General features: G+C 37.4%; 1 protein-coding gene across 1 annotated transcript in view; it reads left to right on the forward strand.

Moving 5' to 3' along the window:
• Positions 1 to 24,296, forward strand: part of METTL25 (methyltransferase like 25) — a 154,240-nt gene that overhangs the window by 102,018 nt on the left and 27,926 nt on the right. Inside the window, exon 12 of the mRNA XM_089921079.1 lies at positions 1 to 24,296. This exon is cut by the window's right edge and continues 27,926 nt beyond it. Within this exon, the coding sequence (XP_089777205.1) occupies positions 1 to 93 (93 nt within the window). The 3' untranslated portion in view covers positions 94 to 24,296.

The raw sequence follows: 24,296 nt of genomic DNA on the forward strand, positions 1-24,296 counted from the left end.
GATGATATTGCGTGGTCTGCACTTGTGAAGTTGTTTGATCCTGTGAAATCTCCCAGATGTTATGCCATTATTGCACTGAAGAAGCAGCAGTGATTTCAATTGAAGCAAGGTATTAGATGTATCTGTTTGTGGAATCAATTGCTAATTTTGCTTTTCTAAACATTAATGCCATGTTACATAAATATTTGAAAAAATTGCTATATATTTTAAATAGGCAATAAAACAATAGCTAACAACAGAATGCCTTAATCCATTTTCCATTGTCAAAGCATACATTAATTTTAAAAAAATCAAGAACTCATGAAAATATTATAAAAGGATTTGACCTACATTTCTGAGTTAGTACGTCTATAGGACATTGTAATCTGAGCCTTGCTTCCTGTTCAGTATTTGAGACCCTTGCTATTTGCTGCATATCACATTTTGACTTTTTACCAACTTAAAATCAGATGAAAGGTATAGGTATAGATACAGTACAACTAGTTGGTCCTGAAGATCATTAGCATTTTCTTTCACATTTTGGAAGGATTTTTCATGTTATCAGGAGAGAAAAAGTCATGCTTAAATAAATACCCAGGAAGCAGGCCAGACATAAAAAGTGCTTAATATAAAGCATATTTTATACTGTGTTTTAATCTAAATTACATAAGGAAATATTCTGTGTCCTTAAAGGAATATGTGTCTTATAATTGAGATATTCACTTTAAGGATTCTTGGGGCTATTTATCTTACTAAAATAAAGGATGGGTTGTCAGTTTATGAATCATCTGGTACTCTGTAAAAAACCAATCTAGGAGAAGCAGGAGTGAATAAGAGAAGACCCACACTCTGCCCAGTATGGTACAGAGTCCTTTCATTAGCAGAAAACTTGAGGTTTCTAATACACACAGAAGAGATGGACAACTGGGAAAAAGCTTCCTTGATTATCAGCTAGAGACTGCATAAAATTCTCCCAGAAGAAGAAGTAACTGCTTTCTTAAATTTTAGAGTCTATACACAGATGAGAATAATTTTTTGCTTTGGGTTGTGATACTGAGTTTGTAGCCAGTATATGTGTGAATGATCAGGTGCTTTGTATACCTAGTACAACACTGGGAAAATTAGCCATTTTTTAAGTTTTTTATGCTGAAAACTTTAAACATGTCCAGAAGTGGAGAGTAGAGTATAATAAATCCCCATGTACTCATCACACACTTCAGTAATTATAAACATTTTACCAATCTCGTTTCATCAGGACACACATGAAAGTGCACACAGACACACATTTGCCACCCATACTCACCTTCCCTGGAGAATTTTAAAGTAAATCTCAAGCAGTTTGTTATTTCACATAAATACGTAAATATATATTTCTAAGTTAAGGATTTCTTTCCATAATAATCTATTACTTATCCTCATTCACATTTCCGTGATTGGCTCAAAATGTCTTTTATATCAGTTGGTTCAATTCAGAATCAAAACAGGGTTCACACATTTGCATTTGGTTGATGCGTCTCTTTAGGTTGCTTATTTTATTCTATTTTATTTCCTTATATTGTTTGCTATATGAGTATCTAACTCAGGAGCAGAAAACCGTTCCAAGCCTACCTTCTTTCCTTTCATAATTTTAACTTCTATGTAAAATTTTAAACTTTTTTTCTGATGCCCAAATATTTATATAACATTCATTTCTCCTTATAATAAAGAAAAAAAAAAGAACCTTATATAGGTAAAGCTCTACTTATATGGGTAAAGAGAAGTGAATTACAAATGTTTTAATACCAAGGAAAGTATGTAGTTACTTCCTAGTGTTTCAAAACATTGTCAGAAATTGCATTTACCAATTAGAGCTTTCCATTTTTTATTAATCAGAGACAAATGTGAGATTCCAGCATCTAATCAACATGAGATGATCTGTACGGTCACACTGAGATGATAACATTTCAGCAGAAAGCAAAGAAATACAATATTTTGGTAGGACTTTATACATGTGAATCCCTGTTGCACTGTTTGTAGACTCATCTCATAAAAACCGCTCTTTGAGAACTCGTTTACAAGTTGAATGAAAGAGTGGTGCATTAGCAGGAGCACCAATTCTGACAATTACCTTCTGGGTGAGTTAAAGCAAGACTCTTAATATCTCAGAGCCTCATTTGTAAAGTAGGGTTTTATTTAATATTTATTTTATAAACATTTATTGAATGCCTACCATGTGTCAGAGATTATGCTAGGTAGGCACTGGCAGTATGGAGGCAAACAAGACATGTCCCTGTCCTCAGAGTTCAGTGAAGAAGACAATAAAATTACTAATTACAGTAATTAGAACTATAATTACTGAACAGGGCTGAGAGGATCAGGGCATAGGATTCTTTAGAGTATCTCCAAATCAATAGACTTAGGGGGAAGAAGGACTCAGTAATATTAGTACTGTAGTTTAGATTCATGTGACTTAAGTTGTTTTGTGTCCTTGCCTAAGTCACTTAACTATTCGGTGTACCTCAGTTTTCTCATCTGTAAAAAATAATGTAAGAATAGAATTTACTCATAAGGTTATTAAGAGGATTGACGGACTAAATATATGTTATTCAACTCCCCCAAAATATCTCCAGCCACCCTGTTAATCAAGCAAAACTAAATTTATTAGAATTCTCTTCAGCAATAGAGGACTTCCCCTTGACCGTCTTGACTGTCTCTGAAGGAGGAAGTCAAGAAAGGATATTTATAAGATTTGGAAGTCTGGGCTCAAGGAGCTTAAGGCAGCTTTTTTAAGGTGGAGAACAGACTGGGATTGGGGAAATTTCATGACGTAAGTTTTATGGTTAGTATCTATAGCAAGGTGAGGGCCTTGAACCAAGTCTTGATAAGTAAACTGTTGCTTAATAAGTGAACTCTCTGCCAAGGAAAGCAGATTGTTTGTCTGAGATAAATTAATATATGGGAATTTCCTGAAACAAACAATGAAGTTATTTATTGGTTTACAGTCTTATCTTTCCTGGGGAAAGTTTTCTTGCAAAAAACAAATAAATCATGTTGAAGCAGGTGGTCTCAGTTCTTAGACCCCATAGCTCTGTCACATTGATGCAGATGGTTGTGGTTCTCCATGTAAAGTACTTAATTCCTGGCACATAATGCATAATATAAAAGCAATAGTTGTGTTTTTTAAATGTCCTAGAGGGAGAGAAGTGGGAACTTACTTATAAGTTATGACATTGATTTTGTAGGGGAAAAAAATGTGTTCTAGATTCTAATCAGACAACTTACAAATGGATTTTTATTGTCCCCATTCAAAATTTGAGGAATTGTCCACATTTAAAAGTGGATTTGATTACTGGATAAAGAACATTACTTTATGCTCAGTAGTATGTTTCACAACAGCAATTTTGCTTGCTGACATAATCTGTCATTTTAAGATTAATATTCATTTTTAGATTAATTTCTAACAGTGATTGCTCTGTATCTATAGGTATAAATGCTGAGACTTATGCAAAAGACCTCCCACACTACATGCATCTGTTGATTGTTCTTTAATTGGCATTTCTAGCTACTGTGCATAATAATAATTATTATTATTACCCTCTTTAACATGCATAGTTATTCCAAAGTCTTTGTCATGAGGCATGAGGTTTCTTTTTTTCCTGGATGGCTATGAGCTAAATTGACTGCGTTTTTTTAATACATGTTTGTTTGTTTTTTTTAATTGAGATATAGTTGGTTTACATATTATATAAGTTTCAAGTGTACAACATAGTGATTCACAATTTTTAGAGGTTATACTCCATTTATAGTTTTTATAAAATATTGTCTATATTTCTTGTGCTGTATATCCTTGTAGCTTATTTATTTTATACATAGTAGTAATCCCCTACCCCTATCCTGCTCCTCCTTCCTTCCCTCTCCCCACTCACAACCATTAGCTTGTTTTCTATATCTGTGAGTGTTTCTTTTTTGTTATTCTAAACAAAATATAAACTAGTGAACAAATATTCACTAGTTTGTTTCATTTTTTAGATTCTACATATAAGTGATAACATATAGTATATGTCTTTCTCTGTCTGACTTATTTCACTAAGCATAATACCCACCAAGTCTATCCATTTTGTTGCAAATAGCAAAATGTCGTTCTTTTTGACGGTTGAGTAGTATTCCATTCCATATATATGTGTGTGTGTATACACATATATGTATATGAATAGTACATATATAAATAAATATATGAAATTTCCATATGCTCTATTTTTTTTCTTCCAGTTTTATTGAGATATAATTGACATACAGTACTGTTTAAGTTTAAGGTGTACAGCGTGATGATTTGACTTACATACATCATGAAATGTTTATCACAGTAAGTTTAGTGAACATCCATCACCTCATGTAGATACAAAATTAAAGAAAGAAAAATAAATTTTCCTCGTGATAAGAACTTTCAGGATTTACTCTCTTAAAAACTTTCATATATAACATATAGCAATGTTAATTATATTTACGTTGTGCACTATGTTCCCTGTTATTTATTTATCTTATAACTGAGAGTTTGTACCTTTTGACTGCCTTCATCCAATTACCCCTCACCCCATCCCCCTCCTCTTGTAACCACAAACCTGATCTCTTTTTCTATGAGTTTGTTTGTTTTTATTTGTTTTTAAAGTATAATTTACCTACAGTTAACACTATGTTAGTTCCTGTTACACAACATAGTGATTTGATATTTCTGTACATTTCAAGATGATCACCATGATGGCTCCAGTTATTATCTGTCACCATACAAAGATAATGCACAGTTATTTTTTTAATTGAAGTATAGTTGATGTACAATGTTGTGTTAATTTCTGCTATACAGCAAAGTGATTCAGTCATATATATATATATATATATATATATTTCTTTTTTTATCAATATATTCTCTTCCATCATGGTTTATCACATGATATTGAATATAGTTCCCTGTGCTATACAGTAGGACCTTGTTGTTTATCCATTCTATATATAATAGTTTGCATCTGCTAACCCCAAACTCCCAGTTCATCCCTTCCCCACCCCCCCAACCCTTGCCAACCACACTGTACATTTCATACCCATGACTCATTTGTTTTGCAGCTGGAATTTTGCACCTCTTAATCTCCCTCACCTATTTCTCTCCCTCCCTGTCCCTGACCCACTCCCCTCTGGCAACCACCTGTTTGTTGTCTGTATCTATGAGTCTGTTTCTGTCTAGTTATGCTTATTCATTTGTTTTACTTTTTAGATTCCACATATAAGTGAAATCATTCAGTATTTGTCTTTCTCTGTCTGACTTACTTCACTTAACATAATATCCACCAAGTCTGTCCATGTTGTTGCAAATGGGAAAATTGTGTTCTTTTTTATGGCTGAGTAATATTCCATTGTGTGTGTGTGTCACATCTTCTGTTTCCATTCATCTCATTCATCTACTGAGGAGCACTTAGGTTACTTCCATATCTTGCATATCTTGGCTATTGTAAATAATGCCGCAGTGAACACAGGGGTGCATTTATCTTTTCAAATTAGTGTTTTTGTTTTCTTCAGATAAATACCCAAGAGTAGAATTGCTGTATCATATGAAGTTCTGTTTTTAGTTTTTTAAGGAATGTCCATCTGTTCTCCATAGTGGCTGTGCCAATTTACATCCCCACCAGCAGTGCACGAGGGTTCCCATTCCTCCACACCCTCTCCAGCATTTGTTGTGTTCTTTTCGTTGATAGCCATTTCTGACAGGTGTGAGGTGATAGCTCATTGTGGTTTTGATTTGCATTTCCTTGCTGATTGGTGATGTTGAGCATCTTTTCATGTGCCTTTTGACCATCTGTATGCCTTCTTTGGAAAAATGTCTATTCAGATCCTCTGCCCATTTTTGATTGGATTGTTGGGGATTTTTTTGATGTTGAGTTGTATGAGTTCTTTGTATATTTTGGATGTATTATTATTAGATGTATTAGATGTATCATTTGCATATATCTTCTCCCATTCAGTAGGTGACCTTTTCATTTTGTTGTTAGCTTCCTTTGCTGTGCAAAAGCCTTTCCATTTGATGTAGTCCCATTTGTCTATTTTTGCTTTTGTTTCCTTTGCCCGAGGAGACATATCCATGAAATATTACTAAGATCAGTGTCAAAGAGCTTACTTCCTATGTTTTCTTCTAGAAGTGTTATGGTTTCAGGTTTTACATTTAAGTCTTTAATCCATTTTGAATTTATTTTTGTGCATGGTTTGAGAGAGTAGTCCCCTTTGATTCTTTTGCATATAACTGTCCAGTTTTCCCAACACTGTTTGTTGAAGAGACTGCCTTTTCCTCATTGTATATTCTTGCCTCCTTTGTTGGAGATTAATTACCCATAAAAGTGTGGGTTCATTTCTGGACTGTCTATTCTGTTCCACTGATCTATGTGTCTGTTTTTGTGCCAGCAGCATACTGTTTTGATTACTGTAGCTTTGTAGTATTTGGAATCAGGGAGCATGATACCCCCAGCTTTGTTGTTCTTTCTCGAGACTGTTTTGACTTTTCAGGGACTTTTGTGTTTTCATACAAATTTTAGAATTATTTGTCCAAGTTCTGTGAAAAATTCCATTGGTATTTTGATAAGGTCCCATATGCTTTAAATTTAAGAATTATACACCTAAATACCTTTCAAGTCAAAGAAGAAAGTGGAAATCAGAAAATATTTTGAATAATAATGAAAATAATTGAATTGAATTATAATTTTTCATTACAGATCATTGTAATTTTCATTACAAATTAGACATCAAAACTTGTAAGATGAGCTAAACCATGATATAAGGAAATATTAGCTGTGAAAACATAATAGCAAAGAAAAAGACCGAAAATCAAAAGATTAGTAGTTAGTGGAAGAAAAACACACAAAGAGATAATTAACACCTCTAAAAGTTGGTTCTTGGATAACTAATGAAATTGACACAACTCTGAAAGAGTAATCATTTAAAAAAAAATAAAACAGTTAAATAACTAAGGAATATAAAAGGGAACATCACTATAGATCCTACAAAAATTAGAACGGTAATAAGAATATTATGAACAGCTTTATACTGATAAATTTGAACATTTGTGTAAAAAGGAAATTTTTCTCAAAGAAATGCAATATGCTAAAATTGCCGAAAGAAGAAAAATAAAACATAAATAATCATATAACTGTTATATTGAATCTGTAATTAATCCTCTATTAATTTCCTACATCTCAATAAAAGTACTTTGTGGATGTTAAATGTAATTCAGTTACCTACTATCTTGTTAGTTCGCAGCTATGTGACTATAACACTTAAGGTTGGGGAGAAAGATTTAAAAGATGTTGATAGTTCCTAACCTTCAGGAGTTCATAATCTAGTCATTGAAACACATATGAGAGGCATATGGAAGAGTTAAGAGTTAGATAATGACATTTGGGAGGAGAAGAAGAAAGTGTCTACATAAACACACAATGCTTTACCATGAACTATGTCCTAGATTGTTGACTTCTGTCCCATTCTTCCCCTTAATTATAGTTTCCTTTGGGTTGTTTCTAAATGTGGTCAGTAGAATGGCTTGTTTTCGTGGAGGAGAGGACTGTTTAAGAAATAATCTGTTATGTGCTCTGGTTAACCTGTGACCAAAGGAACTGAAAGTCTCCAAACCTTCCCAGATGATTTGTACTTGGCCAGTGATACTACTGGCTACATGTATGGGAATTTATTAGTTGATGTATTTATCTCAGTGGATTTCCTCATTAAGTTTGCAGATGTTTTTTCAATGAAAGACCTTTTTTTTTTAATTGTACTGTTTTTATCAGAATTTTCCAATGAACAATCCAGAATAAGAGAGTTAACACATTTCAGCACAGAACAGAGTAGCGTGTATTTAAAATTCATGGGAGGAAAAGCCTTTAATTTGTACTCAGTTATGATTGAACATGTTGGATTTTAGAAAAATAGAGGCAGTATGCAAATTCCAACCTGAAATTCAACACATTGCTTTCCATTTAGTCAACATGGGGTTTGGTGTGCATCAGTTAATCATGTTGAACTAAATGCACATGTATTCAGAGTTAGCTGCCCTCTCAGGAAAGAATCCAGTCTTCTAATACTGCCACAACTCTTTTAAGAAAATTAGTTGATGGTGGTTTTCCATCGAGTAAACTATACTCAAATAATGTGTTTCAAGGAAAGATAAAACAATTCCAGATCCATTTGATTATCACAACAGACATCTCTGGTGCTCTGGTGACTTCAGACTGTTTCCAATTTTAGTAGACAATATAACTGTGCAGGTAAACCTCTGTGAATAAAAGCATAAGGGACAGATTTTTTAATCATAAAGAAAAAATGTTAGTGCTCTATTTCCACTTTAATCCAAAAGGAAAGGAAAAATAAAATTAAAATAAATAAAAATAAATAAAAATAAAATTGAAGGCAAAGGAGAGGGTTCACTTTTAATGTATAGGATGTTGACCATCTTTTTATGTATGTAAACAATGCCTTTAAAGGCTCCACATTTACATTCATGTTACCAGCTTATACTATATTTGGGAAGTCATCCCTTCATAGCAGGTTTTACTGTACTGAAGAGTGATATTTAGTAGTTTTGAGGATCGGCATTTACAGTGTAAGAACTGAAAGCTTTTGCAAGGTAAATGATTTTCTTGGATAACTTTTCTCTAATTAATAGCAAATACTGTCCATTTCTCTTGAAAATAAACAGATCTGAATTTTTAAAAGTATGCTTCATATTTTAGATCTCTAGCGCAGTTTTTTTTTTCTTTTTTTTTTTTTTTTTTTGCGGTACGCGGGCCTCTCACTGTTGTGATCTCTCCCATTGCGGAGCACAGGCTCCGGACGCGCAGGCTCAGTGACCATGGCTCACGGGCCTAGCCACTCTGTGGCATGTGGGATCCTCCCGGACCGGGGCATGAACCCGTGTCCCCTGCACCGGCAGGCGGACTCTCAACCACTGCGCCACCAGGGAAGCCTTCTAGCGCAGTTTTAATATATGCTTTTGTTAATGAGATTCTTGGTAATGTGTTTTCATTCTAATAAATTGGTTGCAGATGCCTAGAGAAGAAAGGATTTCATTAAAATTGCTGCTGTTAATAGCATACCTCCTACCTTTAAGATTAATGAAACAATAGTAAATTCAACCAATATCTCCTTACTCTTCTATTATTATGAAAATTAAAACTTTGTATCTCTTGGAGCTTTTTTTAGTTAATAAATAAAGCAGTGTTGCAGAGCTTCTGAAGGTCATAGTAGCCTGGTGGAGTTACATCGAATACACATTTAATTTACGTCTTGATTTTTAGATTCTAAACTGTCTACAAGATGCAAATGCATAAGAAGGGTAGGATAGCTGTTTGTCAGGGCCAAAATAGAAATGACATCTTGGAAAAATAGGAAACAGAAGACGAAATCTCTCTGACTTTTCCAAAAACAGAGTATATGTGTTTCTGATCAAGTAAGACATATAAAGTCCAACAAAACTTCATTGAACATCTGTAAACTGGTGTTTTCACACTTAACCTCCATTCTCAGAACAACAAATTAATTCAATAGTATTAGGGATATAGATTGTTAGTATCAAAACAGTAATATACACCCAAGGAGGAAGCCGTAATACTTGAGAACAGTTCACCCATTTTTCATTCACTCTAGGGTTTAATTATTATCTTGAAAGCATAATGATTTCAGTACCCAGTGTCTGCTTACAGACTTCCTTTTTGTTCTTTCCTTTTGTCTAACCCTGTGATCTCCAGACTTTGGTGGGCCAAAGAATTAAGGTGTATAGTACTATATTCAAAACTAAACAAATAACCATGTAAATGTATTTTCTATAAAAATGTGTTACAGGAAACACATTTAAGAGATCTTTCAGCTCACTGTCATAGATTTAAGAAAAAAAGATTCAATGATAAGAATCCCATTGACATTCCAAATAATGTATTTTGTTTTTACTACTTTGGATAATAGATTCATACTTGGCTTTTATTTTCTTGTAAGTATATGCTAAGTTAAAATCAGAACTTTGCAATTTAAAGTTAAAAGTGGCAGCCCGAGGCCACTTTTGAAAGAATTGAACACCAATGATAGTGGTTAGTTTGTTTTGTTTTGTTTTTATATCTTTATTGGAGTATAATTGCTTTACAATGTTGTGTTAGTTTCTGCTGTACAACAAAGTGAATCAGCTATATGTATACATATATCCCCATATCCCCTCCCTCTTGCGTCTCCCTCCCACCCTCCCTATCCCACCCCTCTAGGTGGTCACAAAGCACCGAGCTGATCTCCCTGTGTTATGCAGCAGCTTCCCACTAGCTATCCATTTTACATTTGGTAGTGTATATATGTCAATGCTACTCTCTCACTTCATCCCAGCTTCCCCTTCCCCACCCCGTGTCCTCAAGTCCATTCTCTATACCTGCGTATGTATTCCTGCCCTGACACTAGGTTCATCAGTACCGTTTTTTTAGATTCCATATATGTGTGTTAGCATCTGGTATTTGTTTTTCTCTTTCTGATTTACTTTACTCTGTATGACAGACTCTAGGTCCATCCACCTCATTACAAATAACTCAATTTCGTTCCTTTTTATGGTTGAGTAATATTCCATTGTATATATATGCCAGATAGTGCTTAGTTTTAACTTACTTGGGAAGATCAGTGAAAACCAAGAAGCTTCCTGCCCATGATATTAATTTTAATTTTAAAATAAATCTTGGGTCTTCCCTGGTGGCGCAGTGGTTAAGAATCCACCTGCCAATGCAGGGGACTCAGGTTCGAGCCCTGGTCTGGGAAGATCCCACATGCCGTGGAGCAACTAAGCCCGTGCGCCACAACTACTGAGCCTGCACTCTAGAGCCCGCGAGCCACAACTACTGAAGCCCATGTGCCTAGAGCCCGTGCTCTGCAGCAAAGAGAAGCCACCGCAATGAGAAGCCCGCGCACTGCAACAAAGAGTAGCCCCCGCTCACTGCAACTAGACAAAGCCCACGCGCAGCAATGAAGACCCAACACAGCCAAAATAAATAAATAAATAAAATAAAAAATAAATAAAAATTTAAAATAAATCTTAAGATAATTACTAAAAATAAACCTAAAGATAATTGCCAGTTATTAAATACCAACTACTTTGACATTTTACATATCATATATACAAGGGCCACCCCAGAAGAATCAGAGAGGGGTTTTATAAAGAGGCCTGTAAATGAAATTTGAAAATTCCAAAGAAAATTTTAAAAACATCTAACTAAATAGATGACCACACAGCATAATGTTAGGACAATAACATTCCAAAAAGCTGGTGGGCATATAGCAATGCTTAAAACTTCAACATATGAGTTATAGAGTATATTTCTTAGTTACCAGTACTGATCTTTCTGGACACCAGAGTGATAAGCTAAAATTGTAAGAAATTATTCCAGTATGTAATAACACTTCTTTTTACATTGAAGTCCACGCCAGTGGCTTGCTTCCTTGTCCAAAGATTAGCTTCCAGTCTTAGAAATAATATGGGAAGCAAAGATTAAGCAGGAGATTCCCTGCATCACCTTTTTTTCCTCAAGTAAGCTGAGCTTAGAGTTGTATTACGCAAAATTGCACTCTGCAGACCAACAGCATCAGCATCACCTGAGAACTTGTTAAAAATGTAGAATCTCAGTCCCTACCCCAAACCTACTCAGTCAGAATAGGTATTTTAAGAGACCCCCAAGTGCTTAACATTTGAGAAGACAGCCTCTTTAAGGCTCCTCTGAGAGAGTTTTATGCCCAAGAACACAGAAGACCCTGCCAGGCCCCTTAGTATCTACTGCATTCCCAGGTTAGGGAGCATGCAAATCCCAAGGGTGCTCACTCACAGCCCTGCCCTAAATGGACCACATCTTGCCTCATGCTCGAGAGGTCTGTACCTAAGAATATTAGACCTCCTTCTCTTCAGTCACTGCTGAAGAATAAATACAAAGGAGACCAGAATTTCACAAATTCCTTCTGCCTTCAGCTGACATTTTTTAACAGGCATTACTGCAACAGGACTTGTTAATAAATTTGGGGATTGAATTGTGGGGTTTTTTGCAGCCATTTCTCACAACTGACTAAGGCTATGTCTTTTCAATATAATGTAAAAGATTTAGTTTGTAAGTAAAATTTAAGAATGTGAAAATGTTCTGTATTATCTGTATATTTACCATAAAACTCTAACTTATATATATGAATTAGGAACAACTCTTCAAAAGGCCTTCATATCTTTTGGTAGATGCTCCACATTTTATTCCGTGCTTTTTCTGCTTATCTCTGATTATGGTATCTTTCACCCATGCGATCTTTTCATATTAATAAAGATAGCAGACCAGTTGGCATTGGAATTTTCATAGAATTTATTTTAAAAATCAAGATACAGTGAATCTATTGAGGCAAACAAATGAGGTTCCTGGGCTAAACCTCAAGTTGAGTTAACATACAAGCTGTCATTTTTACAAATCCATGAAAAATAAATGAGGAATTTGGCTCTCGAATAATATGATCATGCTATTTAAAACTCTTTACTTTCTCTTTTTTGGTTTTAAAAAAAAATGAAGAAAGTATAGTTAAATTACTCACATTCCCACCACCAAGTAGTTATTTTCAGTCGGTCCAAATGCATTTATTGTTTATATCTGCCTTAACAATCAACATACCATTTATATTCTGCCTCTTTTACTTAATATTATGTAAGAAACATTTCCCCATAATTCTACACTGCCTTCATCGTGATCATTTTTAATGACTTAAGAGTCCATCCTAATGACATATACTCTATTTACCCATTATTTTATTGTTAGACCTTCCAACCTCTTGCTATTGTGACTGTTGTGAATACATTTGAGCATATGACATTCTCTTTTTCAATCATTTACACTGTATGACTACATTCCCAGAAGGATAATTGCTAGTTAAAGGTTGATAATACTATTAAGTGTATCATACACATTAACTATTTAGGAACTCTGCTTTTTTCAATCCAGGGCCAAATTTGGATTTAGTTCTTTTCATAAAAGCTGCCAGCTTGAGAAATCATTGATGGTTAAACATAGAATCCACAGACAGCTTCAATAACAATGAACTGCAAACCCTGAATAGGCTCCTGCCTAGATATTTGTACATAAAATATAAGGAAACATAGGCAAGCAATCTACTAATGACTAGACAGAAATCAGTTCAGATAACTGAGGTCTACATAAGCGTGCCAATAAATTAAATTCAAAGATACCCTCCAAAACTGCACAAATGACCAGTCACCAAATATAAGAATAAATACAGGGCTTCCCTGGTGGCGCAATGGTTGAGAGTCCGCTTGCCGATGCAGGGGACACGGGTTCGTGCCCCGGTCCGGGAAGATCCCACATGCCGTGGAGCGGCTGGGCCCGTGAGCCATGGTCGCTGAGCCTGTGCGTCCGGAGCCTGTGCTCCACAATGGGAGAGGCCACAATAGTGAGAGGCCCGTGTACCGCAAAAAAAAAAAAAAAAAAAAAAAAGAATAAATACAAAGAACTTTTCTATGTGCCCCATTTGATTATGAAAAAAATAATAATAACCTACAATTTAATCTTTCTTGTAACCTCTGTTTTTGTCTTCCCCAAAGAATCCACCTCCAGTCTAGTAAATGCTAAAAGCACATAGTTTAACTGAAATTATGAGCAGCCACAGAAGGCCAATTTAAACAGATATCATAATCAAAACAAATTTTACCCCACTTACATGTATTAGTTAATAGATGTCAAAATGGCCAGCTTGACAGGAAGAGAAGAAGGAGCCACTTCAGTTATAGATTTCATGAAACCCCCCCAAGTAGTTCCTCTTATATGCAGTCCAAAGGTGTTGCATAAGCCCCTTTCTGGCAAGTAGGGATACAGCATCAATTTCTTTGACAGTTTTGGAAGTCTACTATTCAAATTGCTCTTTCAGCATTGCAGCCTCCATGGAAGCTTCCAATATGTTAACATAATTCCAGATTCACTATCCTCAAGTGTGTTGCCATCTGAGAGCTCTCTGAAGGAGTCTCCTTGAGTAGCCAGATCTGTTTTTAAAATTTTAGAGGTTACTCCAACTTTATATTTCTCTTATATACCTACGTACCATTATACAGAGTGTCCTTGGCAACTACTCAAATTTTAAAAGGTTTTTTAAACTCCAAATGACATGATGGATTATAATAATAATGCCAACTAAATATTGAGTGCCTACTCTATGCTAGGTGCTGTTCTAAGCACTTTGTATTTATTAACTTACTTTATAATCTTTATAGCAATCCTAAGAGGAAGGGACTATTATTTCTGCTGCTTTACTGAAGGGAAACTTGAAATACAGAAAGGTCCAGCAACTTGCTCCAAGTTGGAGGAGGCATGGGAATGGTAAAGTCAAGATTCACATTCAGGCATCTGGCTTCAGAATCTAACTGCTTAGCCACTACAGATGCTGTCTTACTTCTTGATTATTTGAGGGTCTTCTGTGTTGGTCTTAATGACTTGGTTTCCTCTTGAGACAGTCAAGATATTGGTGGATGCATAATGCTATAAACTTCAAGTAATTGATGATTTCTTGGTTGTCCTGCCCCTAAAGGACAGGTCTCATAATCTACCAGTCAGATGGAAATGTTTTTGCAAATGGCAGGAAAAATATTTGTTTTTTTCTGAGACACCTAAAAAGAGTTTCATTATTAAAATGAAGGGAAATATGTGTACAACTAAAATCATAAGTAAAGTGTTCTTGAATTTTCTGCTCCAAATAGTAATAGATATTTGCTTTATTTTTTTATATTGGAAAATTAAAGCTGAGAGTTAAAATCACTTTTTCCAAAATCATCTAACTAAAACTGGGAGGTACTAAAACTCAAAATAAATGACAATTATAGACAATATTCAGAGAAGGCCACTCAGTGACATGTCTGGAACAAGACAGACAAGCCCATTCTCAACATCTCTCTTCTGGCTAACATGTAATTCCAACTTCATAGCAGTGACTACTCTCAACCCACTTTAATCCTCCTGCCTTCTATATTAAAAAAAAGAATAAGTAAGACCAGTTATTGAATTTCCCTAGCTTTTTGACAACCTCCAATTCAAAACTGGACCTCATGTTTTTAAATCCTTCCTACAACCATGCATTACAAGCCCAAATCCTATAAGAAGTTCCTAAAAACTCTCTCTTACTGAGACAACCCCCCATTCTCCTGGAGTGCATGCCCCCCGGCTGCGGTCAGTGAAATAAATCTAGTTCGGACTACAGTTTTGTTCTTAGTGCCCTTTGGTTGATGGGCTATAAAAGTTTCTTGATTGTTTCTCTAGGTGGAAGGTGGTGCTAAAGCACACTGAAGAGCAATATTGGGGAGAAAACTAAAAATTCCATTTCAGATATGTTGAGTGCAGGATACTTTTGAGAAATTCAAGGAATATTAAAGAAACACGTCTAAAAGGGTCTGTAGAACAAAGGGAAAGCATGGATACAAATGTAGAAGTTATCAACGTATAGATGGAAATTGAAGCTAGAACATGGATGAGATCACTCAGTGCAAAAAGCGTAGGGAGAAAAGAATGGAGAAACTAAAACTCCAATATGAAGTTTCTGTAGAGAAGTGTGAACAACAAATGCGGCTGCGAAAGCACATCCAGAGATAAAGCAGAAGGACCAGGAGCAGATCATCATGTGAATCAAGGAAGAGGATATTTCAAGGCCTATGGAGTAACCAATGGTTGGAAGCATTTGAAAGATCCAGTAAGAAGAGAACGGGAAAATTCCCATTGAAGTCCGTCATTGACATTTTTTGTGAAAGATTTTTCAGAATTTTGATGGAAGCAGAAGCCAGAATAAATGGCCGAGGGATAAGTATGAGGTAAGCTAAGTGAAGGAAGAAAGAAGGGTCTTCCAGGAGGAGGGACAGAGTGATAGTGCTATAAATAGTGGTTAAATGAATGGGTTCTAGAGAGACTGATCAGAGTTCAAATCCCAGTTGTGTCCCTCACTTGCTGTGTGACCTTAGTTAGGTTAGTTAACTTATTTGTGCTTCAGTTTTTCCATCTGTCAACTGGGGGAAAAACAGTAACCACATGCAGTTATGAGCAGAAAGAGATCAAGTAATAGAGATCCTTGTATATAGTAACGTCTCAATAAGGATAAGCAACAATTATTGTAAAAACATGAGAGAGCATGACTCCATTAGGGGCTTGAAAGTTGTTTAATGTGAATGGTGAGTACGGAGATAAGACCAGACAGGTTGACAGGGTCCTAGGCCTGGAAGCCGTGAATGACATGCCAAAGAGATACATTTCCTCTCAAGGCATAAAAGGTTCATTGAGGGAGTTTAGGAAGAGAGTGATGTGATTATAGTTCTATTTTAGAAAAATCGCTCTGACTATATAGCCTACAGGATGGATTGGAGTAGAATCAAGCTGAAGGCCAGGGCAGCAGTTAGGACCCCATTTCAAAAACCTAAATGAAAAGAGATAATGCCTTGATTAGGGCAGAGGAAGTAGAAATGGAAAAGAAAAAAGTTAAGTCAAGGAGGTAAAATTATCATGACTTGGTTACTGATTCTATATTGTAGGTGAGACAGAATGAAGTCTAGGATACTCACCCTTCACCTCCCCTCAAGTTTCTAGCCTGGGTGACTAGCTGAGTATCACAGCCATTTACTGAGGAAGAAAGTCTAAGAAGGAACAAAGGTCTAAGGGGTTGCTTATTGTTCAATTTTGGATATGCTGTGTCTGATAATACCCACATGTTGAAGATATCCAATATGCAACCTGGAACCCATAGGAAACTTTGAGCTGAAGATCTATTAATGGTTGTTTAAATCCTGACCGTTCAAGGGGTTACTGAGGAAGAATATCTAGAAAGAGAAGAATGTTGAAAAAAATGTCATTCAGAGAGATTATCTAGGAAAATAACATTAGTTGACAACAGACAAATGTTAAATCTTCTTGGGAATTTCTTAGAAGACAAATGATGGCAACTGCTATAGCCAGCTAACATCCAGCTTCTTTTATTCAACAGTGGAGAATTTACGATGAGATGGGGAGTGGGGACCAGGGGGAAGGCTAACCCCTCTCTCCTCCACTCAGCCTCCCAGCCTCGCCTCACGGTCCATGTGATGTGAGAAAATAAGCATCCGGCACTGGAGAGATTGGCAAGTGGTTCCTTGAGAGTTAACCAAGCTTCAGGGTGGTAGGTGTTTGGTGAATAAGGTGATAGTATAGGGTCATTGGTTTTCTCTAAATAAGGATTTCCAGAAGCCCATGGTGGAAAGGACCACAGCAATGGGAGAATGAGTGAGAAGGGGGAAGAACACAGTAGGTTACATGTAAGAGCATGAGCGGACAAGATGATGGGTGGTGCATGTGTTTTGTCCACTCAGGCCAGGTGAAGGCATGTAGTCCAAGCTTTTGGTATTTCAAACAGAGGCCATGAGAGGCCTCCGATGGTCACTTTCTGTCTCTGCACATGATAATTACCTCATCCCAGGCAGTAGATGTTGCACACTTAGCCCAAGTCAAACCCTTTGCCTTACCTTTTTGCCTGGTGAGCTCTGCTCACGTTTCACAACCCATCTGAAATATCACCTTCTCAGGAAAAACCAGGACTCTCATTGAGCACATAATGGATATTGACAGGATATTAAGCAGTTAATGGGAAAATGATCACACTAAAACAATAATAATAATAACATTGAGCCTTGAATTGGGAAGCCTATGTTCTATTCCTGGTTTTGCCACCAAGTATGTGACCCTGGGCAAGTCACTTCACCTCTTCAGGTCTCAGTTCCTTTATTTACATAATGAGAGAGTTTATATAATGAGAGTCAATGAGAGAATTTACATAATGAGAGTCAATGAGTTCTGTGATATTTTATAAGTAGCCCATGACACCATGGCCATCGCTAGGTTGAGGGACAGAATGCAGACTGGGTGGGCTGCCCCAGAATGCTGGTAGGGCTGACAGAAACCCCTGCTGATAGATCAGCATTACAGATCATTCCAAAGAAAGCTATACCATAAAGGAAGCCTACTAGCAGCCTGGCTTTCCTTGGTGTGCTGCCCTCAACAGCAGAGCCTGCTCAGTCTTAAAGGACCAGGACAGTTACCCTACTTTGGATTCTCTATGGGATCTGTGGTTATCTCAGAATCTGCAGAATCATTCAATTATCAGTTAACTCTTAGGGAGGAGAGAAGTGAAGGAGTGAAGGGGGAAAGACTTTGCAGAGTGGACTTCAGTGCTCTTTGCCAAACTCTTACCTTTCCTACAATTTACCCACATCACTTCTCCTTCCCTCCCTCCCACGGTCTTATTCAAAGGGATCCCTTCTCCTTTTTCTAAGTGTAGTTCTGTTATCTGTGTTCATAGGTCCAAACCTACTGCTCTAGTACAGAACAAGGGCAAATAACTAAATAATAATCATATGTTTGAGAAGGAAAAGAAAGGACAACCACCACTAGACTCTGTCCTGTATCAACATCACCCCCCTTCCTTTATATTATAAAGTTTGAAGTAAAAATCCTGATTAAGGGGAAGCCACAGCTCTATGTCTCCAGTTCCTTCCCTCATTCACTGCCAACTCACAGCAACCAGATCCCTCCCCCAATCCCAGCAACTGGCAACCACACCACCAGATCCACAGGATACTTTCTTGACTATATTACCGTGTCTGCCATTGTTGAGGAACCCCTTCCGTAAACTTTCTAAAACTACAGATATCATTCAGCCTAAGTAACCACATTTTTTTTCTCTTTGCCCATATCTCCTGTCAAAGGGGTGAACACAGACAGCCATGTTTTATACCCAAGACTCTTAGGACCGCTGGTGATGGGAGCATGAGTACACACCTGGTCAAGGCAACCTAGATCCTTGATGTGACCTGAAGAGAGGTTAGACCTGTCAGATTCTCCCTTTCTCAGGAGTTTGAAATAGACAAAAGTATGGGGTGGAAGTTGAAAAGTCATGGTATATAAAGAGATTCTAGGGGCAGTGTTTGACCATGTGAAGCCAAAGTTATGAGGGTCAGAAACTGAATGAGCAGAGAAAGAGGTCATTAGAGAGAAGAGATAAAGCCAATACACAGAAACAGGAAGGCCGTAAGATTCAGGGAGATGGAGAGAACATCTGACCCCCAAGAGTTGCTTCCCAGAAGCCAAAAGAGCCACTGCTCCTAGACTGTTCTCCTTCCACTATCTGTTCTCTCTCTGCCTTCTTTGAAGCCTCTTCTCTATTTGTCCTTTAAGTATTAGTCTTTTCCATTGAAGGCTCTGTCCTTGGGCCTTTTTCATTCTACACACTTTCCATGGGACATGGTCCTGGCTCCCAAAAGGACCTGTATCTGATGGTGCTCAGATCTGAATTTCTAGGCTACCTCTCTAGGCTACCTCTCTCTCCTGAGCTCTAGACCTGTTTATTCATCTGCCTGATGGACACTGCCACTCCCATGGGCATTCCACCAGCACTTCAAAATCAACATGTCTAAAATTAAACTTCCGGTCAAACCTACTCTTCCTCTAATACTCCTTTTCAGTGAAGTAAACTTTCAGCTGAAAACTATAACCACCCTAGTGGTTATAGTTTGTATATATATATATATATATATATATATATATAGTTTATAGGTTATAACCACTATAACCTCCTTGCAATCCATTGGAACGTTGTCATGTTCATTCAACCTCCTACCTTTCTCCTCACTGCCTCTCCTCTCCAGTCCCACTGCTACTAAGTTCAGAGCCTCATAACTGCCCTTTGGTTTCCTTGGCATGAGTGTCCTACCCCTGCTTATAATTCTTCTATGGCTTTCCAGTTTTCCAACAGGAAAATCCAAACTCTTAAGCAGGGCATCCAAATCTTCCATGATGCTTCCCTTGCCTAGTTCATTCGTATAGTCTTTCTCTGCACTCCATCTAACCCCAGTTTCAAATGATCCAGACTTGCTGCAACTCCCACGGCATCTCAAGTGTTGCCTCCATCTGGACTTTGCTCTCACCGATCCTTCTTCCAGGAAGGCTAGCATCCCTTTCTCTTCCTGCCAACACTTTCCTGTGTTCTCCTTCAGTATTTATGAGCCTGCCCCCACATTTAAATACTCTTCTTTTATTATGCCCCAGTGGTACTCCGCACAGATGACTGTGACAGCATCAATATCACTTTATCGTGCTTAATTTTAAAATGTTTGTATTCCTCTCTTTGACCTAGAAGGGCAGGAAATCTATCATTTTTACTGTTTGTCCTGTGCCTAGCAGTGAAAGCGTTCAGAGCATGCTGGCAAGGAAAGGAAGGAAATGAATACACTGATCCTCCAGGGGGAAGGAAACTAGCCTATCCTCTGAGAGAATCGAATAATGCCCAGTAAGTAAAGCCATGAAATTTTATGGTCATAATTTAAAATGTTCTCCAAAAAGAAAAGAAACAAAAAAACAAAAAAAACCCTCTCCTACAGAGGGCAAGAAAGAGCACCATCCTCTTCCTCAGAAAGTATAATATCACTTCAGCAACTGGAAGCAGGAGCCCCTCAAAGACAGGCAGCCTGTTTCCCATAAGGATAACTGAGCAAGATGAAGCAATTTCCTCAAGTAAACAGAAACCCTCAAAAATATAAAGATTTTTCATCTACACCCCTATCTTACCAAGATGTGTGGGTGGAATTTGCTCCATTTAGACCCTGGTAAACAAAGTGAAAAATAAAGCCCATCACAAAGGAATGGTCCCAGTGCCCCAGCAGACACAGGCAGGAAAGGCTCTGTCCCAGCTGCCAACAGTGCTGGAGAGTCAGTTGGTGCCTCACTAGCTGAGCAGCCCCTGCTGCTGGCCGGCTGAGGAAAGCCTTGAGGGAATGTCTCTTCATAATTAATCCAGGTGGGAGAAGACCTCTACCCCTCTAGACTGGGTCCCGTGGGCTGAAGTGTTGAAGGAGAAACTGGGATGGTGAGCCTGTCCGCAGGTGTCCCTCCCATTTGTACCATGGTATCTAAGCACGCTCTCAGGTACCACTCACTAGTCCAGGAGGGAAGGAACTGACTGAAGCCAAGGATGCACACTGAGAGAGCTCTTGGGTGGAAGAGGCGCTGAGGAAGGCACAAGAAGTGAGGAGGGGCCCTTCCGGAAGGGCTGCGTCAGCCAAGGGCTTTGCACCTAGTAACTTCTGTGGGGGGAAGAGGGAGCCTGAGAGAAAGAACTTTTGCCTGCCAGGATAAAATAGTAAATGCAAGCTGAATATTCTCATCAAGAGTGGGAAGCCGCTTGACTTCTGCATGCTGAGAAGGATTGTCTTCCGGACACATCCGGGGGAGTTGGAAGGCAGGCCATGCATATTTCCCCCGTTGGCCATTCCTCTGCCCCAAGGCTGCAGGCAGAGGTAAGTTTCATGCTTGCACAGGTTTCCTCTGTGTGAGTCTCTTCCCATTCTGGTTAATGCTTTCTTGTTCTCTAGGTTTCCTCATATGTGTCAATTCCTGTGAGAAGCAGTGGCTGATATTCTGCCCATACCTCCACCGCCACCCAGGCGAGGAGTAAGAACGTCATCTAGGTGGCTGCCATGTGGCGAGCACACAAACAGTACGTTGCCAGGCCTACTTCCTATCTGCCTGCAATTCTGGGCCGAAATGACTCAAAGGCAGGAACCGTGAGAAACACCATTGAATCTCCAGATTCTGACATGGAGCATTGTTCAGTCTCACATGTTTAATTAAGGTTTATTGAACCTTTATAATATAAAATATGTTATATATCATAATTATATATGGTATAAGATGAAATAACCCAAAGCTTGTAATATTGCAGTGTTCTAAACTGAAGCATAAAAGACACTCTGAATGGACCTCTCAGGCTGGAGGACAGCCTAAGCAGTATGTCTATGAAATGGGAATACAAAGGGCAGAGCTAAACCATTTCTATGCCAGAGAGCCCTTGGGCCCCTTCTCAAGCAGTGTTTTTTAACATATAGTAAAATACATAATTTGACAAAGGAAGCAAATCATATAGAGATAGTTAACAACAGAGCTTTTAAAAATGATAATTTAGTAATATGTGTGTTTATTACTCATTAAATAACAAGATCAAGTAGCAGTTCTAAAAACTACTATGGGGACTTCCCCGGTTGTCCAGTGGTTAAGAATCCGCCTTCCAATGCAGGGGGCGTGGGTTCGATCCCTGGTCAGGGAGCTAAGATTCCACGTGCCACAGGGCAACTAAGCCCACATGCCACAACTAGAGAGCCTACGTGCCGTAACTACAGAGCCCACGTGCTGTAACTACAGAGCCCACATGCTCTGGAGCCCACTCAGTCACCACAACTAGAGAGAAGCCCACGCGCCGGAACGAAGAGCCTGCGTGCTGTAAGGAATGATCCCATGTGCCGCAACTAAGACCCAACACAGCCAAAAACAAACAAATATTTTAAAATAAATAATAAAAACTACTATGATTTTGAAGTAAAAATAGATGTGAGCAATATTTGAAGATATCGACCACAGCTGTAATGTGACATGAAAATATCTGCACCTTCTATTGGCAAGAGCTTCAGGTACTGCCAGTCATACTGAGGTTTTTTTGTCCACGTTTATAATAGAAGGAAACACTGAATTTCAATCAGAGGTTAGTGAAAATAAAGAAATAGGTTTTCTCCAAGATCCACGATCATGGATGCCCTGAATTCTATCTGTGGATCCCCTGGGTTCAGTATACCCTCTACCTGTAGAACACAGGAAAACAGACCACCTAAAATAACAACTATGAACAGCAATTCTTCCATATTTAGAGGAATGATATCGCCCCAAATCAATGTAAGCCTCTACCTACACTATATGATAAACAACTATTTCAGGAGTACTTAGGTTTATGAAGGATATCAGTATTCCTTTATATATTTAAAATGTAAAATTTTATAAGGCTTACTATAAAATTGTAGTAATCAAGAGTGTGGTATTTGTTTAAAGACAGTTAAATAGGTGAATGGAACAAACTAATGAGTTAAGAAATAGGCCCACATATTTATAGGCGGTTGATTTTCAACAGAGGTGTCAAAGCTATTCCAGGGGAAAAACACTCATTTCAACAAGTGGTGCTAACAAATAATTAGGTATCAAAATGAAAAAAAAAAATCTCAACCCTTACCACGTATCACATACAAAAGGTTACTTGAAATGGATTTTAGATCTAAATGTAAGAGAAAACTAAAAACCTAGAATAGAATGTAGGAGAAAATACTTTAGTTAAGGAACGGTTCCTTAGGATACAAAAAAACATAAACCATAAGCAAAAAGTCTGACAAATTGGTCTTCATCAAATTTAAAATGTCTGCTCTTGAAAAGACACTTAAGAAAATGAAAAGCAGGATACAGATTGGTAAGAACTATTTGCAAAGCACGTTTCTGATAAAGAGCTTATCGGCAGAGTATGTAAATATTAAAACAAAAACTCAGCAAAAAGAGAGGCAAAAGATTTGCACAAATATTTCACCAAAGAAGATATGAAAACAGCAATGAACACATGTAAAACTATTCAACATGATTAATCAACAGGAAAAGATGAATTAAAAGGAGATAATCACTACACACCCATTAGGATGGCTAAAATTAAAAGGATTGATAATACTAACTGTTGGAGACAATGTAGAACAACCCGAGCTTTAAAGATTGCTGATGGAGATGCAAATGATATGGTTATTTTGGAGAACAGATTTTTATAAAGTTAAACATACCATATGACCCAACAATTCCATAGATGTTTTCCTAGGAGAAATGAAAACAGAGGTCCATACAGCAAATGTTAATTGTTGCTTTATCCATAGTAGTCAAAAATCCATCAATGGAAATACTTCTCAGCAACAGCTAGCAATGAACTGCTGATACCAGCAACAACATGGATGAATTTCAAAAGCATTACAGTAAGTGGCTAAGCAAAATAAGCTAGACACCTGCTGTACATACTGTATTTATATGTCATTTATACAACATTCTAGAAAAGTCAAAACTGTAGAAACAGAAAACAGTTCAGTCACTGGTTGCCACTGGGCTGTGGGTGAAGGGAGGAATTGCCTACAAAGGGGCATAAGGGAACTTTCTGGGGTGATGAAAATGTCCCATATGTTAATTTGGGTGGTGAACACACAACTTGCGTGTGTGTCAAAATTTATTGAACTGCACTTTAAAAGGGTGAATATTATTGCATGTGACTTGTATCTCAATAAAACCCGACTTTTAAAAAATTCTAAAGTTTTATCAAAGAGAAATGATAAATGATACTTTGTTACTAGAGCTAAATTGTCATGTTAAAGAATCCAAAATCAGGATTTTCCACCCAAAATGAAAGGCACTTGT

This window comes from Delphinapterus leucas, chromosome 11 (genome assembly GCF_059928025.1).
Source record: "Delphinapterus leucas isolate spDelLeu-1000000601 "Yukka" chromosome 11, BTC_Dleu_Yukka2, whole genome shotgun sequence".
Lineage (NCBI taxonomy): Eukaryota > Metazoa > Chordata > Mammalia > Artiodactyla > Monodontidae > Delphinapterus > Delphinapterus leucas.